This window comes from Dermochelys coriacea, chromosome 7 (genome assembly GCF_009764565.3).
Source record: "Dermochelys coriacea isolate rDerCor1 chromosome 7, rDerCor1.pri.v4, whole genome shotgun sequence".
Lineage (NCBI taxonomy): Eukaryota > Metazoa > Chordata > Testudines > Dermochelyidae > Dermochelys > Dermochelys coriacea.
This window is the reverse complement of record NC_050074.1, coordinates 33,921,468-33,944,416: the sequence shown is the minus strand read 5'-3', so window position 1 is coordinate 33,944,416 and position 22,949 is coordinate 33,921,468. Positions and strand designations below refer to the sequence as shown.

Sequence of the window (22,949 nt, the reverse complement as noted above, 5' to 3'; positions counted from 1 at the left end):
GAGAGGTCAGTGAAGATTTGTGGCTATTCTTCTCGGCCTCCCAAAAGACAAGCAAAGGAAGTGCAGAGCTGCCAGTATTCAGCCCCTCTGATATCACCCCACGTTTATTTAAGTCCTCAATTTAAGAAAGTACTTAATGCTTTCTTACACCCATTCCTCGTCAGGTCAGCACTTAAGCACCTACTTTTTAAGCACATGCTTAAATCAGTGTGCTTTATGCATGTGCTCAAGTACTGCCCTGAACAAGAATGCTTTCCTAAATTGGCAACTGTGGTGCAGATACATGGGCAACGGGTCCACCTACAGCTGGGAGTTACTCTGGATTAACAGTGGGTGCGGGCACCCCGGAGGGCAGTTAAACCCGCAGCAAGGCAGCACTACTGCGGCACGGGCGCGTCCATACACGAAGTTAACCTCACACGAGCCAAGGCCCTGGACCCACTGAAGTGTAACTAGGTCCGTGGAATGACAGGGGACGTTCCCCGTGCGCAGACAAGCCCTAACACCAGCCTGCCTGGGGCAAAGCGGGGAACAGCCCGGGACAGCAGCCTGACAGCCCCTGCAGCGGGAGCGTTCGCGCCCCCGCCCCGCCCCGCCGCTGAGGCACGAGCCCGACTCGAACTCCTGTCGCTCCCGCGCCTCCCGGCCCGGAACCGTGAGCCCCGCCCTCCGCTGTCCCAGGAACTCCACGCGCCCCGCCCCCTGGCGGCCTCAGGCCGTGTCCCCACGTGGGTTTGGATAGATTTGCTCGGCGGCCAATAGGCGCTTGGGATTCCAGTGGCCCACGCCACCTGTTAATTGGCTGAGACGCGTTGGAGGCGGGGCTAGCTGCGCCTGGAATAAGGGTTTGAGGCTGCTCGAGCCGCTGCCGGGGGAACCCCGCTTTGCCCCGCCCCGCCCGCCGCCGCCATGTCCGAGCGCGAGGAGCGGCGCTTCGTGGAGCTGCCGCGCGAGTCCGTGCGCCTGATGGCGGAGAGCGCGGGGCTGGAGCTGACGGACGAGGTGGCCGCGCTGCTGGCCGAGGACGGTGTTACCGCCTGCGGGAGGCCGCCCAGGTGCGGGAGCCGGGCCCGGCGCTGGGGGCGGAGATTGCACCGGGCCTGGGGGGCCGGCCTGTCACCCCTCCCCCGGGGGGGCTGCCCCAGGAGCGCTCTGAGCGCCCCGCCTCCCATGGCCGGCTGTCCCTGAGGCTGAGGGCCCGGGCCCCCCCCGCCCTCGGGGCTGGTCCCACCGGTTCCTCACTTCCCTCTCCCCTCCTGCAGAACAGCTCCCAGTTCATGAAACACACCAAACGCCGGAAACTGACGGTGGAGGATTTCAACCGGGCCCTTCGGTGGAGCAACGTGGAGGTGAGCGAGCAGGAGAGGGGGCAGCGGGAGGCCGAGCCAGGAGCCTGCCTGTTGCTGCTGCTCTCTCCTGCCCACAGACCGGTGCTAGCAGGATGGAGGTCAAAGAGCGCCCAGATCAGCCCTCTCCACCAGGACACTGATGGTGGTGGCAGGCCCAGCTGTCCCCAAGATGGGTCTGGCAAGGGAGTGACCGTCTGGTGTCCTTGCAGGTGGTGTGTGGCTATGGCTCCCAGGACCCCCTTCCCTTCCGTGCTATAAAGGAAGGGGAGCTCTACTTCCAGGAGGACCGTGAGATCAATCTGGTGGAGCTGGCCCTGGCCACCAACCTCCCCAAGGGCTGTGCAGAGACAGCAGTGAGAGGTGTGTGTCACCCTGCTGGGGGGGCCAGGTGTGTGTGGTTATTCCATCCTCCAGGGTTCTCCCTCCAGGCTCTCTCTCTAGGGCTTTGGGCAGCCTACTTCTGAATGTCCCAAATTACAGGGCTCCCAGCTCCTTCCCTGGGGAGCATCCCCTGGCCACATCCCTTCCCCCTGTCTGCAAGCAACAGGACACTCACCCAGCCCCTCTGCCTTGGGGACAGTCATTCTCCCCCCCCACACACACCACCACACACACACACACCTCTATCCCATAGCAGGGCACAATGGAGGCCCCCAGGGGAGGATAGTTCCCTGTCAGGATTGCTTACCAGTCTCCTTTAGTCACTAGACTCCTTTAGTCAGCCAGGCAAGACACATGTTGCTTCCACTGTAAATTAGTTCCTCTGACACTCAGATCAAAGCTGTTGAGCTAGTGGCTCTTCACTGGACCTGCACCTAATGTGTAGCTTGGACCTGAGCACGATATCCCAAGTCGGGTCTCCTCGGAGCTAGTGAGGAGGGGGTTGATACCCCATGCCCTGTGACTAGGGTACCTAGAACTCTCTCCCAGGCTGCCTCATGAGAAGGGAAGCATCCTGGCCCAGGGAAGGCTGGAGGGATCAGCCAGGTTGTTTTAACAGCATCTGTGCTTGCATTGTAGTGCACGTCTCTTATCTGGATGGGAAAGGAAATCTGGAACCACAGGGAGCTGGTAAGAACTTCTCAGTAACCCATTCCCTTGCCCTTATATCCGTCTTGTATTGAAGCTGCACAGACAGGCCCCAACCAGGAGGGGGCCCCCACTGTGCCGGGTGCTGTACAGACAGTTGCTGCCCTGCAGAGCTAATACTGACCTCATCCTACTCCCTGTTAAGTTGCTCTCAAACTAAGCCCTGAAGCAGGAGGTTTTTCTCTTTTCCCAAATCTTTGCTAGCATTGACTACCCAACGCTTCCTAGTTATCCAGATACACATCCAGTCCCTCTAAATCTCACTTAGTTCTTGGCCTCTGCACCATCCTGCGGCAGGGAGTCCCCCAGGCCAATCATGCTGTGTGTGGAAAAGAATGTCCTTTTATCAGTTAGGAATTTTGCCACCTTTCGGTCACTCCTGTCCCCTTGTCCTTGTGTGAGGAGATTGGGAGAACAGAAGCTCCAGATCTCCCTTCTCTGTCCCAGTCATTATGTATCAGCTTTTCTCCTCTCCCCTTTCTAAACAATCCCAATCTTTTCATTCTCTTCATATGAGAGTTTTCCCCTGGTCAATCTCTGATGCCTGCCCCCACCCCCATTCTGCCATCTCCTTTCTGAACAATGCCCCATGGCAGGTCCCTACACTGTACTGGGGCTTGGGCTGCTGCTGCCCTCCTAGGGATCGTTGATGCTTCGGAGGGGTCTCCACTGAATTCCCGTAACCTTTGCCTTCCTGACTTTTCCTCCAGTGCCCAGTGCTGTCTCCACTCTCTCAGATGACCTGCTGAAGTACTACCAGCATGTGACCCGAGCTGTACTTGGGGATGACCCGCAGCTAATGAAGGTGGGTGTGGGGCTGGGGATCAGTGCCTTTATCTCAGATTGGCCTGAATGGACTGTAGAGCCCCAGCCTCCATAGAAGCTACTTCAGCTCCAGGTTTGATGCAACCCAGTAGGGGAAGGTTCCCTGGAAGTTCTGGCACCAGTGGTCCAGCTGGAGAATTTCCCACCAGCTCTGGATGGCTCGAGTGGCTCAGGAGGACATGCAGCAGGGATCGCTGGCCCTGTGGGGGGAGCCTGACTAAGGGAGAATGGCTACATGACAAACAGTGGTGCAAACCCCTTTCCTCCCCATTCCCCCCCCCCGCTGGGGCTCTCCATTCAATTTCCTGGCTGGCGTACCCCTCTTCCTCTGACCCTTAACTGACACTTCCCCTCCTCTCCTCTTTCCCCCCCCCCCCCTCAGGTTGCCCTCCAGGACCTGCAGACCAACTCGAAGATCGCAGCCCTGCTGCCCTACTTTGTCTACGTGGTCAGTGGGGTGAGTGGAGCAGGAGGCCCTTGGACATGTGACCCATGTGAGAAACAGGGTGGGGTGGACAGGAGACCCTCCCAAGCATGTGGCTCCCCTAGGGCAGCCCATGCCTCCTTCCGGCAGCTATGAGCGTTTTGCCCTCTTCCTTCTCCTGTCCCAGGTAAATCAGTCAGCCATGACCTGGAGCAGCTGAACCGCCTGCTGCACATCGCCAAGAGGCCTCATCCAGATCCCTACCTGTGCCTGGGCTCCTATGTCAAGAGCCTGATCGCCAGCGTCATGTACTGTGTGCTGGAGCCACTTGCCGCGGTCCATCAACCCCCTCAATGAACCACTGGACGCTCCGGGACTACGCTGCAATGCTCCTGAGCCACATCTTCTGGTGCGGCCTGGCGGGGAGGGGCTGAAAAGAGTCACTGCCACCCTCACCACCCAGGCAGGGGAGTCACCAGCATGTCTGGTGTCAGTGGGAGTGTCCTTCAGAGTCCAGTGCTGCCCCTGCTCTCCCAGGCAGGGCACCGTGCCCCAAGGGTGTCTGGAGTTCCCTTCTTTCATGCCCACAGCTCTGACGGAGCACGATGGGGTAGGGGTGGGTCCTGGATGGGATGCACACTGAGTCCCCATCTCCAGGGATTTTCAACCTCTGCTCGGTCTCCTCCCTCAGGACGCATGGCGACCTTGTCAGTGGCCTCTACCACCAGATCTTGCTGTCCCTCCAGAAGGGGCTGGCTGATCCGGTGCGCCCGCTTTGTTCTCATTATGGGGCTGTGGTGGGGCTGCATGCCCTGGGGTGGAAGGTAAGGGACAGCTCTCGATCCCACACGATTCTTTGGGCATGGGGAGCAATGCAAATGGTGGTGGTACCCAGGCCAAAAACCCGTTTCCCTGGGAGGTGGGTCTGAGAATTGAAGCAGTGATGCTATCCCAGGCATTGTGGCTATGCTGGGTCCCTCTATGTTGGGGGAGCATCGGAGGAAGTGGTGACCTGCTGCAGGGGCTGGTAACTGCTGCTCTGTGCCCCACTCCCATCTCTTTTTGTGCACACACAAGGCAGAGGACCTGGCTCAGCTCCTACTCTAGCTTCTCACGCAGTGACTATGCTGTTGGTCCTTGGGCCAGTCAGTAAATGGCTCCCTTTTTGAGCTGGAACTTTGCTGTCTCTTCCAGGCTGTGGAGCGAGTCCTCTACCCCCATCTCTCCACCTACTGGGCGAACCTGCAGGCTGTGCTTGACGACTACTCTGTCTCCAATGCTCAGGTGAAGGCCGATGGGCACAAGTGTACTGGTGCCATTCTGGTGAGTCTCCACACACCCGTCCAGAGGAGAGGGCTGGGCTAGGGCTCTGCCTACATGGCCCGACCACACTCACTGCAGTTCCAGGCGGCCCAGAAGCCCCTGCTCTCAGGGAAGGAAGGCACTGAGCTCCCATCTCCCAATAGCAGAGCATCTGGCCTGTCAGACTAAGATACAGGGCCCCTGCCAGAAGAGGGATGGGGATGACTTGCTTTGCCTTGGGTAGGGTGAAGGGGGTTTTCCAGTGCCCTTATATCAGGGATGGGGATGGGCAGAGAGGGCTTTGAGCAGCAGCCTCGCGCAGAGGCCCAGCTGAGCCCGGGATCCTCCAGTCTTGCTGCATGCGGCTGGGTTTGTAGCTGGGGTTAAGGAGCGGAAAGGCCAGGGCTTCTAACCAGAGCATCTCTTTCTTTGCCAGGTCGGCAGTAGAGCGGCCTGCTGATAGATGAAGGCGCAGTCAGTGTCAGCCCAGGGGGACAGGCCATGTAGGGATAGGTGCCGGCGGGAGAGCTCTCCCTGGCTCAGCCCCCTGCAAGATCCCCAAGTGGAGTTCAGCTTTGGCATCGCCAGCCACCTGCTGCAGCTTGGCAGTGGGGGCCCCCAGCTGGGTACTGGCATCTCTGCTGACCTTCCCACTGTCCTCCTGCATGAGACCTACCGGGAGCTCTATGACTTCTTTGGAGACAGCCTAGCCACCCGCTTTGGCACGGGCTCGGGGCTGCACTCAGCCGAGCCGACACCTCCGGGCCCCAAGGTCTTGGACACGAAGAAGAAAGAGCAGCCAGCCTTTGGCACAGGGGACGTGGTGCGCAAGATGCCCCCAGCTGACAGCCAACGCCACAGTGAGCCCCGGGAGGAGGAGGAGCCCCCGGGCAGACTACCCCACCAGGCAGGCCGGCCCTGCATCGCTCAGCCAGTGTGGCCCCCGTTCTCGTAGCGCATCACGCCAGCAGGGCCTCCGGCCCGGGGTTCCGTATGTTTTCCAGATCCGTGCCGCTTCTCCCCCCAGGGGCCACCCCACTTCAGCTTTGTGATTGCTGGGCGGCAGGTGGGCCGGCGGTGCCAGGGCCGCTGTTTCAGACCTGCTTCCCCCAGCACCATGGCCCTAGCCACCATTTCCCGCTATGCCCAAGAGCTGCCCATTGATCGGCAGGACCAGCAAGCCTGTGAAGAAGTGGGCCCCACTCAAGAGTACTCCCTCTACCTGCCTCTCTGAGGAGTGACCTCTCCCCTCCAGGACTTCCGCTCATGGCCAAATCCAGTGTGGGCCCTTCATTCCTCCCCTGTACTACTGAGCATCCCTTGTTGGATGAAGTCAGGGGTCTCCACTCAAGCCAAACCCCTCAGGAGAGGAGTTTCTCTTCCAGGGGGGAGGGGGCCTACCCAGCACCCTCTGGATTTTGCAGGGGGTGCTGATGGAACCATTCTGCACTCAGCAGTGCCTCCCACGTGCCCAGACTGTGGGTCAGGCTGAGCCTGCTACCTCTGCACCGATGAACTGCGTACTCCTCCAAGGGCCATCCAGGGGTTTTCTGCTGTGTGATGGCTGAGGCTTTGCTGTCTAGGTGATGGGGGCGTATGTGTGGAAGAGGGGAAGTGATTGCAGGGCTTAGAGCCTCTGTGTGATCTAGGTACAGCACACAGCAGCAGACTCCATAGTCTGTCTAAAGCATCTTAGCTCCCTGGCCCCAAGCCATATCCTCCCCTGAGGGATGAGTGCCCCTACCCTTGTGTACTCAGCACTCCCCTTGGAGTTGGGGTTTCCTGACCGTGTGCAGCATTTCTCCAACTCCCTAACCCTTGTACTGACACCTGGTTGTTTAATAAAGACATCGCTGCTGTTGGGGACAGAGGATTTGCTTGCTGACCTCTCCCTTGTTGCGTGGGGTGGGGTAGCTATAGCACCTCCTGTCTTGCCCCTGTTCGAGGCTGCCCTTTAGAAGCCCCTCTGGGATGTGGGCCAGTGCTTACTGCAGGCAGCTCAGGGAAAACTAACAACTAGGGCGTTCTGGCCCTCAGAGCTGAGGGACCTGCTCCTGTCTTCCTAACCCACCACCATAAACTAGGGGCCCTACCCCCCCACCCATCCCTGTGCCTGCCATGTCTGTCTCCTCTCAAACACTGAATCAAAGCCTGGCAAGAGGAGCTGAGCCTGTCTATAAGTGGGGGCCTGCAACGTTTTCTGAGGGTGGCTTTAAACAGCAGGACTGACTGCTCTTTGAGCATGTGAAAGATCCCAGGGCTATTGTAACTATTTTTGCGGGTGAAAGAGGGTTCAACCATGTATCACCCCATCTCAGTTGCATTTCAGCAGCACTATATGGCCACACTTTGGGAACGATGCAGAGTTGCACAGGCTCAGGCTGTGGCCTCTTCAACGCTCACTGTACCATGTCAAGGATGTGATTGTGTCTTTCTGTGATGCTTCACAGGCATGGCTCCCAGCAGTGAGTGCAAATCCCTCCTGAGAGTGGGAGATGGGACCAGAGCAAAAATAAACCCTCTCTGTTATCTTCCATCCCAGTACTCCAGGGCTCATTTCTTCCAAAGGAGGAGCTGGAAAGTGCTCACATAGGAAGGTGATGGGCAGCAATATGAAAACGGATAGAAAACAGGTCATTTGTTCAAGGTTAGCTATTAGTTTCACCTTCCAAGAGAGGGCACTAGCTCAGAAAGCACCAGTTGATAACACAACTGCTAATAGAGGCTTGGGTCTGGAAAAGGCCCAATCCCCAGCACTCACAGTGAGGTTGGTGAAAATCAATGGACCAGCACCTTTGCAGCTGGAACTCTGTGTGGTACGGCTAATGATAGGAGTTTGACCAACACAAATGGATTTTTTTACAACCTGAGAAATATCGGAATCAGCGTAAGGGAAGCAGAGCCACCCTGTGGCATGAGCTCCCATGGGAACCAAAGACCAGCACAAACTACACACCATGCTCCTCTGACCCTGCCATCTCTATCTCACCCGTTGCTGCATATCTACCGATAGATTGCTAGAAAACAATCCAAACCCTTCACAGTTTCTGCTAGAGAGAGGATGAGAACAAATGTCAGTCATGGTGCTTAATGCGCTGATGGGGTGGGGGCGGCCCTCAGGTACTGTGGTAATGAGTGCCGGGCAAGGATTGCTAGTGAAGACGGGTTTCAGAGTAGCAGCCGTGTTAGTCTGTATTCGCAAAAAGAAAAGGAGTACTTGTGCCACCTTAGAGACTAACGAATTTATTTGAGCATAAGCTTTCGTGAGCTAAGCTCACTTCATCGGATGCATCGAAATGCATCCGATAAGTGAGCTGTAGCTCATGAAAGCTTATGCTCTAATAAATTTGTTAGTCTCTAAGGTGCCACAATACTCCTTTTCTTCTAGTGAAGACGGCAACCGATTTCTATCCAAGGGGACGTATTGGAGCACTTGGTTGGTTACACGATTTACAGAGGAAGAATATTGCAGGGGAGCCTTTCCAGAGGCTCTCACACGGAATGGTTTACATGTGGGCAGCATGTGCTCGCTCTTGAGCTGATCTAGGATGCCTGCTGCCCAGAGCGCTCCAAGCCTCCAGCTGCGTGGTAAGGCGTGAGGCTGCGGGTAACCCGCTGTAAGTTGCTGTGCTGTACAGCGCCGGGCGCAATGGGGGGTGACGGGCTCTATGCTGTGCACGTCAGAGGGGGTGGAGTTGTGTGTTAGCCCCGCACACAGCGGTGGGGGCAGGTGTTGCTGGGCGCAGGGGTCTCTCTCGCGGTACTAATTGGGGGCGGGTGAAGGGACAGGCTTATTTCAGCACAGAAATTGGGGGGGGAACAACACGTGAGCGGGCCTCCGACACACACAGCGTCCCGCCGCAGCCTCCCCAGGCTGCCGGGGGCGGATCTCCCAGGGGGCGGGATTGGGGTTTCGGGGCCTGGACTGGCGAGGGGAACATGGCGGTGTCTGCGCTGCAGCTGGGGGAACTGGCCCTGCACGGAGCTGCCTTTCTCTGCGGCGTCGTCTGCGCCTCGGCCTGACTGTCACCCAGGTACCTGCCGGGGCGGGGGCGTCTGTCCGGGAAGAGGCCGCGGGCGCGAGAGGGAAGCAGGGGCTGGGTGAAAGCTCCCCCCACGGTGGAAAAAAACGCAGGGGAAAACACCCGGTCCCAGTGTGCACCCCCCCATGGCTGTGGTGTCTCCGTGTCCACAAGCCGTAGCAGCGCCCCCCGCCAGTCTGACTGCCCCCAAAACACCCGCAATCTGCAGCATCCCACCCATTACACCCAGCGGCTTCTCTCCTCCCGCCCCGTCCATCTCTCAGCGCACAACCCGCCCTGCCCCTTGGTTCCATCCCACCATCTCCACCGCTTTAAAACCGTCCGTCCCTGGAAAGCCAGTGGCCACTAACTAGCTGCACGGGGTGCCGAGCGGGGCAGAGGTTAATTAAAAAGGCCCTGGGAAGACTCATCACTACCTTGCCAGGTGGTGGGGGAAGCATTGCCCTGCCCCCGGTGCACTTAGCACCTGACCTGTCATGTGAGCTGCACAACCCTGGAGCTAATGTGAGTCAGCTGAGGCCCCTGGAGAGGCAGGAAAGCTCCAGCAGTTCATTTCCTTCCTGTCCCGCGTACATACACACACCCTACCCTGTGCACACAAAGGCCCCACCCTCCCAGGTGGGGCACTGGGTCCTGTGTCTCTCAGGACACAGACCACTGGTTTCCACTGCTGGTCTTCCCCCTCCCATTCAGCCCCCAGAGAGGCCATTACTGTATTTGCTATTTGGCTGGACCTACCCGGCTCCACATCCACACAGGAAGTCATCAGTCCTGGCCCTAAGAGCTTTGAAGGCAAGTGACAGAGCCAAGCTGTGAGGCTGTCAGGCCTGGTCTCCACTGAGGATCGGAGCCGGCTGCACTCAGGGGCTTGGGAGGAGCTAGCCAGACTGGATACTGCCAATTGAACCTAGACCTGCTTCAGGCACGGTTTAAAGAACTTGATGGTTAAAATGCCACAGCTCTCTGCTCCCCGCATGGCTACTGCAGAGATGCAGGGCAGCTGGCCCAGCTAGCATGAGACTGATTACACACCTTACTCCACATGGCCTCCTATGTGACCCTGTGAGTTACTATGGTCTCCTCCCACGGCTCTCTAGTGTGTCCCCGAGTAGAATGGGCAGAGGGAGGAAGTGCCGAGACAGAAGTGTCTCAGCAAAACTGTAGCAAACTGAGACAAAGTAGGGACTATTTTGTAAAATTTCTATGAGTCCTGTCTGCCTCAGTTTCTCCAGTGTGCTGCACTGTTCCCAGTGAAGGTAGAAAGGGAGCGTTTGCTCTCAGCTCAGGCTAGGAGATGTGGGTGTTGGCTAGCTGCTTGGGGCTTAGGCCCCCATATCAATAGAGCATTTGAGAAGACAAGTTTCAGAGTAGCAGCCGTGTTAGTCTGTATTCGCAAAAAGAAAAGGAGTACTTGTGGCACCTTAGAGACTAACATATTTATTTGAGCATGAGCTTTCGTGAGCATCCAATGAAGTGAGCTGTAGCTCACAAAAGCTTATGCTCAAATAAATTTGTTAGTCTCTCAGATGCCACAAGTACTCCTTTTCTTTTTTGAGAAGACAATGGCAAATCCAATCACCTGGACATTGATGCCTAGCAACCAGAGACCTCAAGGGACAGGGATTTCCACACCTCTCCGCAGGGAGGCAGAGCAACGTTCCCCAGAAGGAGAATAAGGGAGCGGGAAGGTGTGAAGACTGGGAGATAAGAGTGGGCTGCTGGAAGGAGTCAGGGCTCACCTGGAGCCTGACCAAGGAGATCAAATGCAGTGACAGACAGCTTGCAGCAAGGGGTTGACTCCAACTTGGCTGGGCTCTGGGCTAACCCGAATGGACTGAACTCTAACCTTCAGGTCTCTGTGCTACCCAAAGGGCTTCCTATGCTGTGTGCCAGTGAATGAATAAACCTGACTGTTGTGATGCTGTTTGGTGTCACTACAGTTGCTTGGCAAGGTGCACTAATCCCTGAGGAGTGAACAAGTCTCTATTAGGGACTCACTGAACAGAGCTTATGGTGTGAAGCTGGAGGCCCAGAGGTCCAGTCAAAGGAGGAGGTGAAGCTGCATGGCTTATCCTGGAGGAAGGGAGACCATCAGGGGGTCTGACACACTGAAGGGGCTCCTCCTAGAGACTTCGAAAGCAGGGGGCTTAGCATGATCCTGTGGATCAGTGACAGGCTGAAACCAGTTTCACACAGGGGTCTGGAAAGGACAGACAAGTTCTCCCACAATACACCACAAACCAGTTTCTAGAGCAGCTTTAGGTGCTAAGGGCCTTGGGATACACCCCAGAAATCCTAGAGCAAAACACACACAGCTGCAACGCCAGCGTGGAGATAGGCTGGGTATGGTGCATGTGGGGCTGGGCAAATGTGTGACTGCAGGTGTGCCAGCCAGACAACAGGTACGCCATACGCCCTGGGTCTCTGGCCCAGATCCTCAAAAGTATTTAAGCAACTAACTCCCCTGGGGAGGACAGTCCTTCCCATGGGAGTGAGGTGCCTAAATACCTTTGGAGAGCTAGGCCTCAGTTCTCCAAGGGGCATACAGGCATCTTAAAGACAGACGCTGGTGGAGTCGCATCCTCTTGCCCCCACCAATCTTGGTCATGGACTAGGCATGGCCTCAATGCCTTGCTAAAACAATGGAGATGCTGCCGAATGGGAGCGTCCATGTCCCCTGTGCTGTGGAATCTGCCCCCCATGGAGGCCGTCTCTGTTCTCTTGTTCCCAGGGGGAGTTTGGTGGCCGGTGTATCCTCTATGGGTCCGTAGACAAGAATAGTTCGGCCCTCGCTCTGTCTCACTTCAGCAACATCTCCCTCTGTTACTTCGTCGCCGCCATTTCCATCCTCATCGCTGTGTACTGCTTTGCAGTGCTGCTCTATGGCATCTACAGCTGCTGCATGGACGAGAGGCGGTGGTGAGCAGAGGGCACATATGGGGTGGGGAGTTAGAGCCAGTTAGTCCCACCGGCTGGTCCCTCACTGATCTCTTCCCCCATCCCATTCCAGGGATCACACCTGGCTCACTGTGAACCTGGCAGTCTCTGCTGTGATCCTCTTCTTCCTGCTGGTCTCGGCCTGCATCCTCCGGGTTGGGATGGACACTCTGTGCTCATCCATCCTCCAAACCAAACTTGTGAAAAGGTAGGTGGGCTTCTCTCTCTCAGGGGAGGACCGGACTCCCTGCCCCAGCAGGATCACATCATAGAATATCAGGGTTGGAAGGGACATCAGGAGGTCATCTAGTCCAACCCCCTGCTCAATACTTTCCCAGCAGCCACAGGCTCTGACTTGCTGCAAAGGTCCAGCACGGAGGGGTGTGGGGATTGACCCCTGTGGGATTTCTCCTCCTCTAGTTCTCCAGCTAATCCGTGCTCTGTCATCTCTTAACTCCACTCTAGCTGCCAAGAGGCCCAGCATGTGCAGTGGTCCCCACAGTATAATGCAGCGAGGTTCTATGACAATCTCTACAGTGCTGAGGTGAGAATTAACTCTGGGGCAGGGGGCAGCGGCTGATGGGGGCAGGGGGAACAGCAGAACTCCTGCCCCCAAGATTTTCAAGGAGGGCTGTGTAAATGTGGAAGCACAGCAGCACCAACACAGCTTGAGCGGCTTCTGAGAGCCATTATTCTCAAGCCCCTGGTTTGGGCTCTGTCCTATTAGAGGAGATCATGGGGGTGGGGAAGAAGGTGGCCTGCATCCAATTAACAGCTAGTCCCTTTACAATTAGTGTGAGGAAATTCTGCTTGCTGCAGTGCAGTCAGCTTGGGGGACTCCAGGCAGCCGGATTTAGTATCTTGGCAGCCCCTGATGTTTGTAGGTGAGCTAAGAACGAAGTCAAACACCCTCATGCTTCAGGGAAGGAGGGAATCCCACTCCACCTGGGCCAGGAGTGGTACAGCCACGTGTTTGCTGAGGAAGCAGCAGGCAGGACAGACAGCTGGACAAGCCAATAGTCTGTCCACCCTCTTCCTGGGGCGGAGGCTTTGGAGGAAGGGTCTGAGGCAGACAGCAGGGAGGGCAACACACAGCCATACTTCACCAACCCCCTGCTGCATGTGATTCTCCCCACTCCGACAGGCGGCCGCCTGGGTGAATTTCTTCTTCTGGTGTCTGCTGCTGGTCCTGTTGCTCGTGCAGCGCAGACGGGAGGCCCCGTTCCATCTCCTGCAGCGCAACGACCCCGAGTGGAGCTCCGAGACAGACGCCATCTTTGGTGCCGGCCACAGAGGCCGTGAGGAGACCGGGACGAACAAGCGGCCTCAGTTTGGGCAAGGGGGGAGAGTGTGTGTGTGCGTGTGAGAGAGAGAGAGAGAGAGAGAGAGAGAGAGAGAGAGCACATACGAGGAGGGAGAGAAGAGGGCTGGAAGCATTCTCCCCCCTCCCCCCAGTGCCTGTCCTCTGGCTTCAAGGGTGCTCTGCTTGTCGTCCTTTGGCCGTTCTGGTTCTTGATAGTGAAGGAAGCCAATGATCCTGGCTGGTGTGATCCCACTCACAGTCCCAACCTCCAGTACATGTCTGCTCCCACCTCCACCCCTACAGAGGGGGTGGGCCAGGGCTAGGGTTCACCTCGCACACAGGCACCCTACAGGGGGGGGGTTCTGGATATGAGAGGATCTCAGCACAGACATGAGCTGTGCAGCGCTCCTTGACATCCCCACCGGAACCCACTGTCGACACTGCAGGTTTTGTAAGCCTTGGATCTGGGGGACACCGGCAGCCACATCCAATCCCCCCTCCCCCGAAGCTCTCTGATGTCAGTGTGATGGGCTTTATGTAAGACCATGGCGTGCATCTGCCTTAGATACCAGAGACACTGGGAGTGCATGAGCCCATCCCAGCTGGGCATGTGTAATCACAGAACTAGCTCAGTGGAGGCAGAGCATTTCTTCTTGGGGAGTGGGGAAAGGAGGGGTTGGAGCGGCCCCCTGCCTGGGTGGGAGAGACAATCCCCAGCAGCGCCACCGTGACACTAGTTACAGGATGTGGGGCCAGGGGAAGCCCTTGAAACCCAAGTGCCAACGGGGTGGGTGTTTGATTGTCCAAAGCTGGTTGCCATACCCTCTCAGCAAGAGGGCACCTCATTTCAGGAGCCAAAGAGAGAATGCCAGCTGCCTAAGTGCAGCAATCCTGCTGGGCCAGCAAGTGCCTTCCACAGGGTGTATGAAGACCAGAGCAAGAGGGAAGGGCCAATTCATGCCTAAATGCCTCTGCAGACCCCCTCCTGCTCAGGGGTCGGGATCTCCTCGCACTAAACCTTGCACCGTTATTGTATGTGGAACTGGGCCCGTTTCTTGTGCTTTTTCATTTTGTACTAAACCTTGTTATTAAAAGGATGATTTTCACCAGATCAGCTTGTGCAGGGGCCATTTAGTCTTCCCGGAACACTCCCCCTCCCTCCCCACCCCTCCTGCCTCAGGGAATAGCAAGTGGGGGGCTAGACCCTCTCCCTCATTTTAAATACTAAGAAGCCCTTCCATTGCAGGCTCTGATTTCCTCAAGCTTCACCCCGAAAGTAGGGCTAAGCCAAGCCTCCATGTGGCTGGGAGATGCTGTGCTAGGACACATTGGAAAGGGTTCAGGAAAGAGCCACCAGAACCATGTGAGGTCTGGAAAACCTGCCATACAGTAAGAGACCAGAGAAGCTCAAGCCATGTAGCTTAATGAACAGAAGGTTAAGATGTGACTGTAAGTCACAGTCTATAAGTATCTACATGGCAAGAGGATTTCTGGGGAGAGGGCTCTTTGCTCTCACAGACAAAGACAGAACGAGATCCAATGGTTGGAAGCTACAGCTGGAAAAATGCAGACTGGAAAAAGTGCAGATTTTTTAGGGGTAATTAGCCGTCAGAACAACTGACCTAGGAATTTGATGGATCCACCATCGCTTGGAGTGTTTACATCACATCTGGGTGTCTCTCTCTACAATTCGTGCTCTAGCCCAGCCAGAAGTGATGGGCCAGATGTAAAAAACCACTGGTGAAATGCTCTGGCCCACGTTACGCAGGAGATCAGACTGGATGAGCAGCATGGTCAATTCTGGCCTTGGAATCTCTGAATTCATGTCAAATGTCCATACGGTGCACAAATCAGCCACAGATCTGCAGCTCCTGACAAGCTGTGGCTGGCTCTGGCTGAACTGTGGCTCTAAGTTAGAGGCATCCCAGTTACCAGCTCTTGGCTGAATTCAGATGACTGCAAGTGGAGGATGGGGAGGAATTCATAAAAGACTCTTTCTTGAAACCAACTGTCCCGTGGAGGAGTCAAGAATGGCAGGGACCAGAGAAAAGTCCCTTTGCTGCTGGGACTGACAGCCGCCTCACCCACACATGTGCCAACATGGAGGTGCAGAACCTGGGAGAGGACCTTTGTTCTTGTTGATTACAGGGATGTTCTGGCAGGTTATAAATTGGGTCTTTTCTCAGTAGACCTGAGTGGTGAGGAGAAACTTCCCTGTGAACAGCTTATTCCTCCATTGCCCATGCTGAGGCTTCTTGCACCTTCCTGTCAAACAGCTGGTACTGGCCACGGTTGGAGACAGGGAAAGTGGAATTCAGGGACTAATGGTCTGATGGCAGCACGAAACCTTTTTACCATTTTTGGGTAAAGTCAAAACAGCAGCATGGAGGACAGAGACTTGGGAGCCCCCTCTAGGAAACCTCTGTAAAGAAGCCAGAGGACGAACTGTTTTCATCTTCCACCTCACCTCTGTGGCACTCGAAAGCTTCTCTCTCTCTCACCAACAGAAGTTGGGCAAATAAAAGATGATATCTCATCCACCTTGCCTGTCTCATATCCTGGGACCAAGACAGCTACAACAAAACTGCAAACAACAATGGAGGATTTTATTTTATGTTGCCCTGCCTCTCCCACAAGAGAAAAAAGACACAGCTCTTTGGAGCATGGCCACCCTCTCAATGTGTTATGCTGGTGGCACAATGGCTCTGTAACCTCAATGGGTGTCCCTGGTGTTACTGTGCTGTAAGTAATAGCCACACTCCAACCCCTAATGCTGCTCTTCTACCTCTTTCCTGCCCCAGGCTTGCATATCTGGAAGCCCTGGTGCTGCAGAGCTCCTTCCCCTCCTGCTGTGCTGCCTGCCCGCCCTGAGTCAGGCCATGTCTACGCTTACAAGCTTACAGCTCTACCGATACACCTGCACCGCCGTCCGAGTGCTCGTGTAGCCGCGTTCTGCCGATGGGAGAGAGCTCGCCCGTCGACTCAACGAGCAGCAGCAGCCATGTCGAGTGCGTCTCCCGCTGACAGCGCTGTGCACATGAGCACTTATGCCAGCAAAACATTTTTTTTTCACACCCTGAGCAACAAAAGTTTTACCAACATAAGGGCAAGTGGGGCCACAGGGTGCGATGGGGGTGTCCAGATGTAGAAATCTAAAATTAACATATATGCTTAGACCAACACTGGTCTTCGTCAGCCGCCACAAGTGTGAAAATACTTCCCTTCGAGCTAGTGGCCAGGAGCAGCTAACGGGAGTTTTGCGAGGGAGTTCTCCAGAGGACGCAGGAGCGACTACATGATCTTCGGGTAAGCATGTTGTCTTTAGTGTGTTTGTGGTGTGTTCCCTGCTTGACTGACATATATAGTGTGTTTATTGTTTGGGGCACCTGTGCGCTGACCTGAGTTTAGTGGCCTACTAGGCAAGGCTGAGAGCTTCTTAATGAGGCTTTGATCCCTAAGCCCTTTAGTACCTATCAACCCTTAACAAAGGGGTGGGGCTACGCAGGAAGAACAGGGTTTAAAAATACTCTCCTAACCAACCAAAGGAGCTAGTGGACAGGAGCAGTTAACAGGATTTTTATGAGGGGTTCTCCAGGTGACAGAGGAGTGACTATGTGACCCTTGGGATGAGTTTGTTGTCTGTCGTGTGTGTGTGTGGGGTGCTTATTGCTTGACTGACATACATAGTTGTGATGGGATCCCCGGGGTGCAACCTGGGACTGTGGGAGCATTATGCCCCCTTTTCTAACTAGCCTGAGTTCTCTCTCACACTGCCTTACTGGTTGCAAGCAGCAAACCCCTCCAGGTGCTGTTACTACTCAGTACAACCGCATGTGGAGCCCCACTCCCAGCTATACTACATGAATGCTCCCAGAGCCACTCATGAATCACACAGAGAAAGGCACCAGCCAAATCCCCCCAGCTCCCAGCACTATATCTAAGGAATATACCGTCTTTCACTGCTCAAGGCCCTTTAGCCGATTGGGGCCCCATAAGAGAGATGGGGGCAGGTCTACTCAGGGAGAACAGGGCTTTAAAAAAACCTGTTCCTGAGCAACCAGAGGAGCTAGTGAACAGAAGCAGCTAATAGGGGAGTTTTGTTAGGGAGTCTGGGGGGGGGGAGGATACAATGAATTAACTTAAGGCAATAAACAGCCCCGATAAAAACCACAATAAAGGAAACAGCTGCAGGATAAAAAGAGAATGCAGGCAGAAGCCCAGCCACAGAGTGGGGGCTGTCCAGTTTATTGCACTGAATGCAGCATGTATGATTATCTGCCCAATGGGTGGGTGGCGTATGTGTGCATTCAGTTGAAGGAGCTCCTGGCCCTCAAAAGAGACCGGGTATGGGCTTTGGAGGCCAGAGTGGCTGACCTGGAGGAGGTAAGGGAGACAGAGAGGTACATAGATGAGACATTCCGGGACACAGTAGAATGGTCCCACCCCCAGTCTGACAACCCCTGTGCTGTTGAGGAGGATGAAAGGCTCAGGGAAGAAGAACATCCAACTGGAGCAGAGGGAAATGATCCCATAGTTGGGACCCTCCTCCCAGATGATGTCATGGTATCCTGTCATACTGAGGATATGATGTCATACGGAGGATTACCCCTCTGGGGGAGGGAACTCCAGTTATTAGGAAGAGACAGGTAATAGTAATGGGGGATTTGATCATTAGAAACATAGATAGCTGGGTTTGCGATGACCGGGAGAACTGCATGGTGACATGCATGTAGTGCTGGGGAGGAGCCGGTGGTTGTGGTACATGTAGGTCCCAATGACATAGGGAAGGATAGGAGAGAGGCCCTGGAGGCTAAATTTAGGCTGCCAGGTAAGAGATTGAAGTGCAGGACCTCCAAGGTAGCATTCTCTGAATGCTTCCAGTTCCACGCTCAGGGCCAGTTAGAGAGGCAGAACTGCAGGGTCTCAATGCATGGCTGAAACAATGGTGTAGGGAGGAGGGGTTTAGATTTATTAGGAACTGGAAAGCCTTTTGGGAAAGGGGGAGCCTATACAGGAAGGATGGGCTCCACTTAAACCAAAATGGAACAGGATGGCTGGCATGTCAAATTAAAAAAGTCATAGAGCAGTTTTAATCTAAGGGCTAGGGGAAAGCGGACAGGTGCAGAGGAGCATGTGGTTCGGACAGAGACATCCCTTAGGGCAGTGTTTCTCAACCAGGGCTACGTGTACTCCTGGGGGTATGCCGAGGTCTTCCAGGGTTTACATCAACTCATCTAGATATTTGCCTAGTTTCACAGCAGGTTACATAAAAAGCACTAACAAAGTCAGTACAAACTAAAATTTCATACAATGACTTGTTTATACTCCTCTCTACATTATCCACCGAAATGTAAGCACAATATTTATATTCCATTGTTGATTTTTTATTTATATGGTAAAAATGCAAAAGTCAGCACTTTGTACTGGGATGCTTTTGTATTTTTATGTCTGATTTTGTAAGCAAGTACTTTTTACGTGAGGTGAAACTTGAGGGTACACAAGACAAATCAGACCCCTGGAAGGGGTCCAGTAGTCTGGAAAGGTTGAGAGCCAGTGCTTTAGGGGAGGATCTATTAATGGAAATACTCTATATCCAAGTAAGGAGGAGAGGATGGAATATGATAAAATACGGGTAGGAGCTGATGAGAAACGGTGAAATGAAAGAGTTCCATTCAATTACATCACATAATGGCAGACAGCCAAAAAGTGACAATTTTTTAAAGTGCTTATATACAAATGCTAGAAGTCTAAATACTAAGATGGGTGAACGAGGGTGCCTCCTATTAAATGAGGATATAGCTATAACAGGATCACAGAAACATGGGGGAATGAGGATAACCAATGGGACACAGTATACCAGGGTAAAAAAATATATTGGAAGGACAGAACTGGTCACGCTGGTGGGAGAGCGGCACTATATGTGAAAGAAAGCATGGAGTCAAATGACGTACAAATCTTAAATTAACCAAACTGTACCATAGAATCTCTACGGATAGTAATCCCATGCTTGGATAAAAAGAATATAGCGGTAGAGATATCCTACGGATCACCTGACCAGGATGGTGATAGTGACTGTGAAATGCTCGGGGAGATTAAAGAGGCTATAAAATAAAAACCTCAATAACAATGGGGGACTTCAACTATCCCCATATTGACTGGGTACATGTCATCTCAGGATGGGATGCAGAGAGAAAGTTTCTTAACACTGTAAATGACTGCTTCTTGGAGCAGCTAGCCCTGGAACCTGTAAGCCGCTGCCGACTTGTCCCACTGCTTCCCTGCAGAGGGAGGGTGGGGTCCTTAGTTTTTCCTAGTTAGAGGATCACCCTGCATAGAGCCACCTGGTGCCCACCAATATCCCCTGTGCAGCCCCCGAAACGGGGTCTCTATAGTCCCTTTGCTGCCACCTGGCGGCCCCCTGGCGGGAGAAGCGCACGCGCAGTAGGTTCCTGGCGAAGTCCGGCGGCATCTCCTCCCCCTTGTGGAGCCAGGGACATGCTGAGCTCCTATTGGTCCGGGCGGCGGAGGGGCGGAGCATAACACACCAGTCCCGAGGCCGGCCGCGCATTTGGAAGCAGGGTGGGGCAGCTCCGCGGGGGCCCCTGCTGGGGTTGCTCGCCCCGCCCGCAGCTAGGGGAGAGGCGCGCTGGGAGGCGTCAGGCCAATTGATCCGCTCCCCCGAGCGGCTGAGCCCCGCCCCCCCGCGCTCTCCCCTAGCTGCGGGCGGGGCGAGCAACCCCAGCAGGGGCCCCCCGCGGAGCTGCCCCACCCTGCTTCCAAATGCGCGGCCGGCCTCGGGACTGGTGTGTTATGCTCCGCCCCTCCGCCGCCCGGACCAATAGGAGCTCAGCATGTCCCTGGCTCCACAAGGGGGAGGAGATGCCGCCGGACTTCGCCAGGAACCTACTGCGCGTGCGCTTCTCCCGCCAGGGGGCCGCCAGGTGGCAGCAAAGGGACTATAGAGACCCCTGTTTCGGGGGCTGCACAGGGGATATTGGTGGGCACCAGGTGGCTCTATGCAGGGTGATCCTCTAACTAGGAAAAACTAAGGACCCCACCCTCCCTCTGCAGGGAAGCAGTGGGACAAGTCGGCAGCGGCTTACAGGTTCCAGGGCTAGCTGCTCCAAGAAGCAGTCATTTACAGTGTTAAGAAACTTTCTCTCTGCATCCCATCCTGAGATGACATGTACCCAGTCAATATGGGGATAGTTGAAGTCCCCCATTGTTATTGAGGTTTTTATTTTTATAGCCTCTTTAATCTCCCCGAGCATTTCACAGTCACTATCACCATCCTGGTCAGGTGATCCGTAGGATATCTCTACCGCTACATTCTTTTTATCCAAGCATGGGATTACTATCCGTAGAGATTCTATGGTACAGTTTGGTTAATTTAAGATTTGTACGTCATTTGACTCCATGCTTTCTTTCACATATAGTGCCGCTCTCCCACCAGCGTGACCAGTTCTGTCCTTCCAATATTTTTTTACCCTGGTAACTGTGTCCCATTGGTTATCCTCATTCCCCCATGTTTCTGTGATGCCTGTTATAGCTATATCCTCATTTAATAGGAGGCACCCTAGTTCACCCATCTTAGTATTTAGACTTCTAGCATTTGTATATAAGCACTTTAAAAAATTGTCACTTTTTGGCTGTCTGCCATTATGTGATGTAATTGAATGGAACTCTTTCATTTCACCGTTTCTCATCAGCTCCTACCCGTATTTTATCATATTCCATCCTCTCCTCCTTACTTGGATATAGAGTATTTCCATTAATAGATCCTCCCCTAAAGCACTGGCTCTCAACCTTTCCAGACTACTGGACCCCTTCCAGGGGTCTGATTTGTCTTGTGTACCCTCAAGTTTCACCTCACGTAAAAAGTACTTGCTTACAAAATCAGACATAAAAATACAAAAGCATCCCAGTACAAAGTGCTGACTTTTGCATTTTTACCATATAAATATAAAATCAATCAATTGGAATATAAATATTGTGCTTACATTTCGGTGGATAATGTAGAGAGGAGTATAAACAAGTCATTGTATGAAATTTTAGTTTGTACTGACTTTGTTAGTGCTTTTTATGTAACCTGCTGTGAAACTAGGCAAATATCTAGATGAGTTGATGTAAACCCTGGAAGACCTCGGCATACCCCCAGGAGTACACGTAGCCCTGGTTGAGAAACACTGCCCTAAGGGATGTCTCTGTCCGAACCACATGCTCCTCTGCACCTGTCCGCTTTCCCCTAGCCCTTAGATTAAAAACTGCTCTATGACTTTTTTAATTTGACATGCCAGCCATCCTGTTCCATTTTGGTTTAAGTGGAGCCCATCCTTCCTGTATAGGCTCCCCCTTTCCCAAAAGGCTTTCCAGTTCCTAATAAATCTAAACCCCTCCTCCCTACACCATTGTTTCAGCCATGCATTGAGACCCTGCAGTTCTGCCTCTCTAACTGGCCCTGAGCGTGGAACTGGAAGCATTCAGAGAATGCTACCTTGGAGGTCCTGCACTTCAATCTCTTACCTGGCAGCCTAAATTTAGCCTCCAGGGCCTCTCTCCTATCCTTCCCTATGTCATTGGGACCTACATGTACCACAACCACCGGCTCCTCCCCAGCACTACATGCATGTCACCATGCAGTTCTCCCGGTCATCGCAAACCCAGCTATCTATGTTTCTAATGATCAAATCCCCCATTACTATTACCTGTCTCTTCCTAATAACTGGAGTTCCCTCCCCCAGGGGTAATCCTCCGTATGACATCATATCCTCAGTATGACAGGATACCATGACATCATCTGGGAGGGTCCCAACTATGGGATCATTTCCCTCTGCTCCAGTTGGATGTTCTTCTTCCCTGAGCCTTTCATCCTCCTCAACAGCACAGGGGTTGTCAGACTGGGGGTGGGACCATTCTACTGTGTCCCGGAATGTCTCATCTATGTACCTCTCTGTCTCCCTTACCTCCTCCAGGTCAGCCACTCTGGCCTCCAAAGCCCATACCCGGTCTCTTTTGAGGGCCAGGAGCTCCTTCAACTGAATGCACACATACGCCACCCACCCATTGGGCAGATAATCATACATGCTGCATTCAGTGCAATAAACTGGACAGCCCCCACTCTGTGGCTGGGCTTCTGCCTGCATTCTCTTTTTATCCTGCAGCTGTTTCCTTTATTGTGGTTTTTATCGGGGCTGTTTATTGCCTTAAGTTAACCCCCCCCCCCCAGACCTCCCTCAACCCCTATTAGCGACTCAACAAAACTCCCCTATTACTGCTTCTGTTCACTAGCTCCTCTGGTTGCTCAGGAACAGGTTTTTTTAAAGCCCTGTTCTCCCTGAGTAGACCTGCCCCCATCTCTCTTATGGGGCCCCAATCGGCTAAAGGGCCTTGAGCAGTGAAAGACGGTATATTCCTTAGATATAGTGCTGGGAGCTGGGGGGATTTGGCTGGTGCCTTTCTCTGTGTGATTAATTAGTGGCTCTGGGAGCATTCATGTAGTATAGCTGGGAGTGGGGCTCCACATGCGGTTGTACTGAGTAGTAACAGCACCTGGAGGGGTTTGCTGCTTGCAACCAGTAAGGCAGTGTGAGAGAGAACTCAGGCTAGTTAGAAAAGGGGGCATAATGCTCCCACAGTCGCCGGGTTGCACCCCGGGGATCCCATCACAACTATGTATG

The 22,949-nt window shown here is 54.2% G+C and overlaps 2 protein-coding genes across 2 annotated transcripts; both read left to right on the top strand.

Annotated features, from left to right (window-relative positions):
- The first annotated feature begins 821 nt into the window (after window positions 1–821).
- Window positions 822–7,525, top strand: TAF6L (TATA-box binding protein associated factor 6 like). Its single transcript, XM_038411627.2, is given in 21 exon segments — window positions 822–1,024; window positions 1,027–1,055; window positions 1,263–1,349; window positions 1,559–1,709; window positions 2,370–2,420; window positions 3,149–3,243; window positions 3,646–3,757; window positions 3,875–4,023; window positions 4,025–4,045; window positions 4,047–4,096; window positions 4,379–4,511; window positions 4,882–5,010; window positions 5,408–5,824; window positions 5,826–5,888; window positions 5,890–5,928; window positions 5,931–5,993; window positions 5,996–6,077; window positions 6,080–6,120; window positions 6,122–6,145; window positions 6,147–6,188; window positions 6,191–7,525. Coding segments are annotated over 21 exon segments (1,926 nt in total). The 5' UTR covers window positions 822–909; the 3' UTR covers window positions 6,224–7,525.
- A 1,012-nt stretch (window positions 7,526–8,537) lies between these two features.
- On the top strand, window positions 8,538–14,383 carry TMEM179B (transmembrane protein 179B). The gene is made up of 6 exons (XM_043518668.1): window positions 8,538–8,577; window positions 8,821–9,023; window positions 11,764–11,951; window positions 12,043–12,177; window positions 12,435–12,513; window positions 13,114–14,383. Exons 1-6 carry the CDS (start codon window positions 8,538–8,540, stop codon window positions 13,333–13,335), a joined length of 867 nt encoding a protein of 288 aa, XP_043374603.1. The 3' UTR covers window positions 13,336–14,383.
- The last annotated feature ends 8,566 nt before the right edge of the window (window positions 14,384–22,949 follow it).

Bases quoted from the DNA above. Each gene is read 5' to 3' on its own strand.
- TMEM179B (XM_043518668.1), top strand. From the start codon at position 8,538: ATGCCTGCTGCCCAGAGCGCTCCAAGCCTCCAGCTGCGTG. The intron at 9,024-11,763 runs GTACCTGCCGGG...TCTTGTTCCCAG, and splicing joins TCGGCCTGACTGTCACCCAG to GGGGAGTTTGGTGGCCGGTG. The intron at 11,952-12,042 runs GTGAGCAGAGGG...ATCCCATTCCAG, and splicing joins TGCATGGACGAGAGGCGGTG to GGATCACACCTGGCTCACTG.